General features: G+C 30.6%; 1 protein-coding gene across 1 annotated transcript; it reads right to left on the reverse strand.

Annotated features, from left to right (window-relative positions):
- Positions 1–736: 736 nt before the first annotated feature.
- On the reverse strand, positions 737–1,474 carry LOC123274016. The gene is made up of 2 exons (XM_044741518.1): positions 1,105–1,474; positions 737–989 (listed from the first exon to the last, which is right to left on the reverse strand). Exons 1-2 carry the CDS (start codon positions 1,317–1,319, stop codon positions 752–754), a joined length of 453 nt encoding a protein of 150 aa, XP_044597453.1. The 5' UTR covers positions 1,320–1,474; the 3' UTR covers positions 737–751.
- Between the last annotated feature and the right edge of the window lie 885 nt (positions 1,475–2,359).

Raw genomic sequence — 2,359 nt, forward strand, 5'->3', positions numbered from 1 at the left:
CTTTAATTAGACAAGCGTATTTTTTAAAAGTTAACTTCCAATTGCTATGTTTTTTCATTTGCTCAGAGTAAGTCTTTACTCATACATAAATAAATAAAGTATTAAAAATGAATAATGTTAGATATTTAAAATCAATTCAATAGCTATTAATTTCAATAATAATGAGGGTCAATAATTAGTACATAAAATTTAAGTTGGACCTCACATAGATAGTTAAGTTTAGGCAGTACTGTAATTTGTTGTTTCATTTTTTATTTCATAAGTAATGAATGTAAGTTTTTATTGTCTTCGACCTGATTAATTGTATTTACTGCAGCAAATTAATAAATTATGCACATTATGAGTATCAATAATTGGTATAACACTATTTAATTTATTATATGAGTTAACTTTTCAGATTATCAATAAATAGTGTACCCGAGTGATTCGCTCCATAAGTTGAAATTAATTATTAAATTTGAGAACTTAGTATTCTGAGTCAGGAAATAGTAAAATTTTTCAAAAGTTTTGTCATGAGGACAAATGCAATAGCTCTATGAAATCTACTAAAAATCCTTTTTTAAAAAGTTTATTGCGAATGTTTAGTCGTTTTACGTAACTTCTGTAACCTTTTGATTCGGTTGTTGATTAATCAACTGAGTAATAGCGGGATTTTTGAAGGAATGAGGGCGAGCAGAGAAAGTGATATGCCCAGTGGTTAAAGAAATTGAAATCCTAGTCATGTCTCTTGTAGTGTCAATAATTGGTGCCTCTACGTTAACGTTATATTACTAGTTATAATATATAAAGAGTATAAAAATTTACCAAAATCACCGTTCAACGATGACTTTTGGTGTGTTGAAGACAATGATTCAGTTCTATCTGGAAGTGTAGGCACAATGATAATTACTCCATCCTCTCTTGAAGGTGGCAATGATGTCGTCGAGTACACACTTGATGACCTCTCTGTCGAAGCTTCATCCAAATGTACCAAGTTCGACGTTATTGAGCTGTGTTATAAAAATATTGCAATTTACAATGATAATAAAAATATGTAAGCACTAGACATCAAATAGTTAAAGTCGTAAGAAAAGAAAACAAAAGTGGCTAATAAAAGAGAAAAACCTAAGGGTAACTCGTTTCTTGACTCTGCTTCCAAGATCTGAATAACCTCGATATATTTGACGAGGTTTCTGTTGTTTTGTATATCGTATCGTTTTAGATGTAGGAGAACTTGGTTCCGACAGTTGTTTGTCAACCAAAATCGGCTTAAGAACTGTTGTGACATTTGTTTCTTCAGTAGAAGTCGACGGTGAATGAGGCACATGACGAGTTTCCATTTTTGGTAATGGAAGTGATAAAAAACGTTTACGATCCTCCACGTATAATTCTATTAGTTGGTCCAGTTTTGTTTCGATGTCATCAACCTGGAGTTTTGTATCAGTATTATATATTTCATTTAAAAAAATTTTGATTTTATTTAAACAGATCAAAATTTCTTATTTTGTTAGTTCATATAAATAAATAGATTAGAAGTTGTTGAATTGTAATTCAGTGCAATGTTTCACACAGTTTAATTGAAAGAGCCTGGTGTGTTACGGAGTATAATGATTTGGGATCAATTCCCGGTCGGTTTTTGAAATAAAAAATAATAAAATATAATGATTTATAATGGCATTTATCGTAATGAGTAATCATGAAAAACGATGAGTTAAATTTTGATAGATTTATCAAGAAAGAATTGAAGGTGATCTTTTTTTTAATGTTCATCATTCGATCAGAACGGAAAAATTCTGAAATGTCGAAACTTGCAATTGATAAAAATTAAAACTCTATGATACATGTGTAAAACTGGCTTTGACATAATCTAGCAATGATTGACGTTATCGATGGTTATTCAGAAATTAACCAAGCAGTGAAATCCTTATTAGAGCAACCAATTAGCAACAAATTAAACACTACAAATCAATTACGTAGCTAGAACAATTTCTGATATACTGATGTCAATGCTATATTTATAGGGGAACCTGGGGTACGACGGCCCCCCTAAAAAATTAGGTAAAAATTTTTTTTTTAATTTCCCTCAAGTTACGACCTCTGTAATGTTTTTATGATATTTTGGGCCAATATGTGATATGTGGGGCATAATGGACCACTCGAAAAAAAAATTGTAACGAAAAAAAATTTTTAACTTCCCGCTAAGAAAATTGAAAATTTTCAAAAATCGGGAAGTTATTGGTTTTACCCCGTTTTTCGAAAATCGAGTTTTCATCAGATCTCGACGTTTTGAGGTCCTAGGAAGCTTCCCTGACTATTCCCGCGAGGGTGTCACTATGTCTGTATATATATATATATATATATATATATATATATATATATA

The sequence above is a fragment of the Cotesia glomerata genome, unplaced genomic scaffold (genome assembly GCF_020080835.1).
Source record: "Cotesia glomerata isolate CgM1 unplaced genomic scaffold, MPM_Cglom_v2.3 scaffold_1841, whole genome shotgun sequence".
NCBI lineage: Eukaryota > Metazoa > Arthropoda > Insecta > Hymenoptera > Braconidae > Cotesia > Cotesia glomerata.

Excerpts from the sequence above, each read along its gene's own strand:
- LOC123274016 (XM_044741518.1), bottom strand. The coding sequence starts at position 1,319 with ATGGAAACTCGTCATGTGCCTCATTCACCGTCGACTTCTACTGAAGAA. Across the intron at positions 990-1,104 it reads AAGAAACGAGTTACCCTTAG|CTCAATAACGTCGAACTTGG; the intron begins GTTTTTCTCTTT and ends TTTATAACACAG.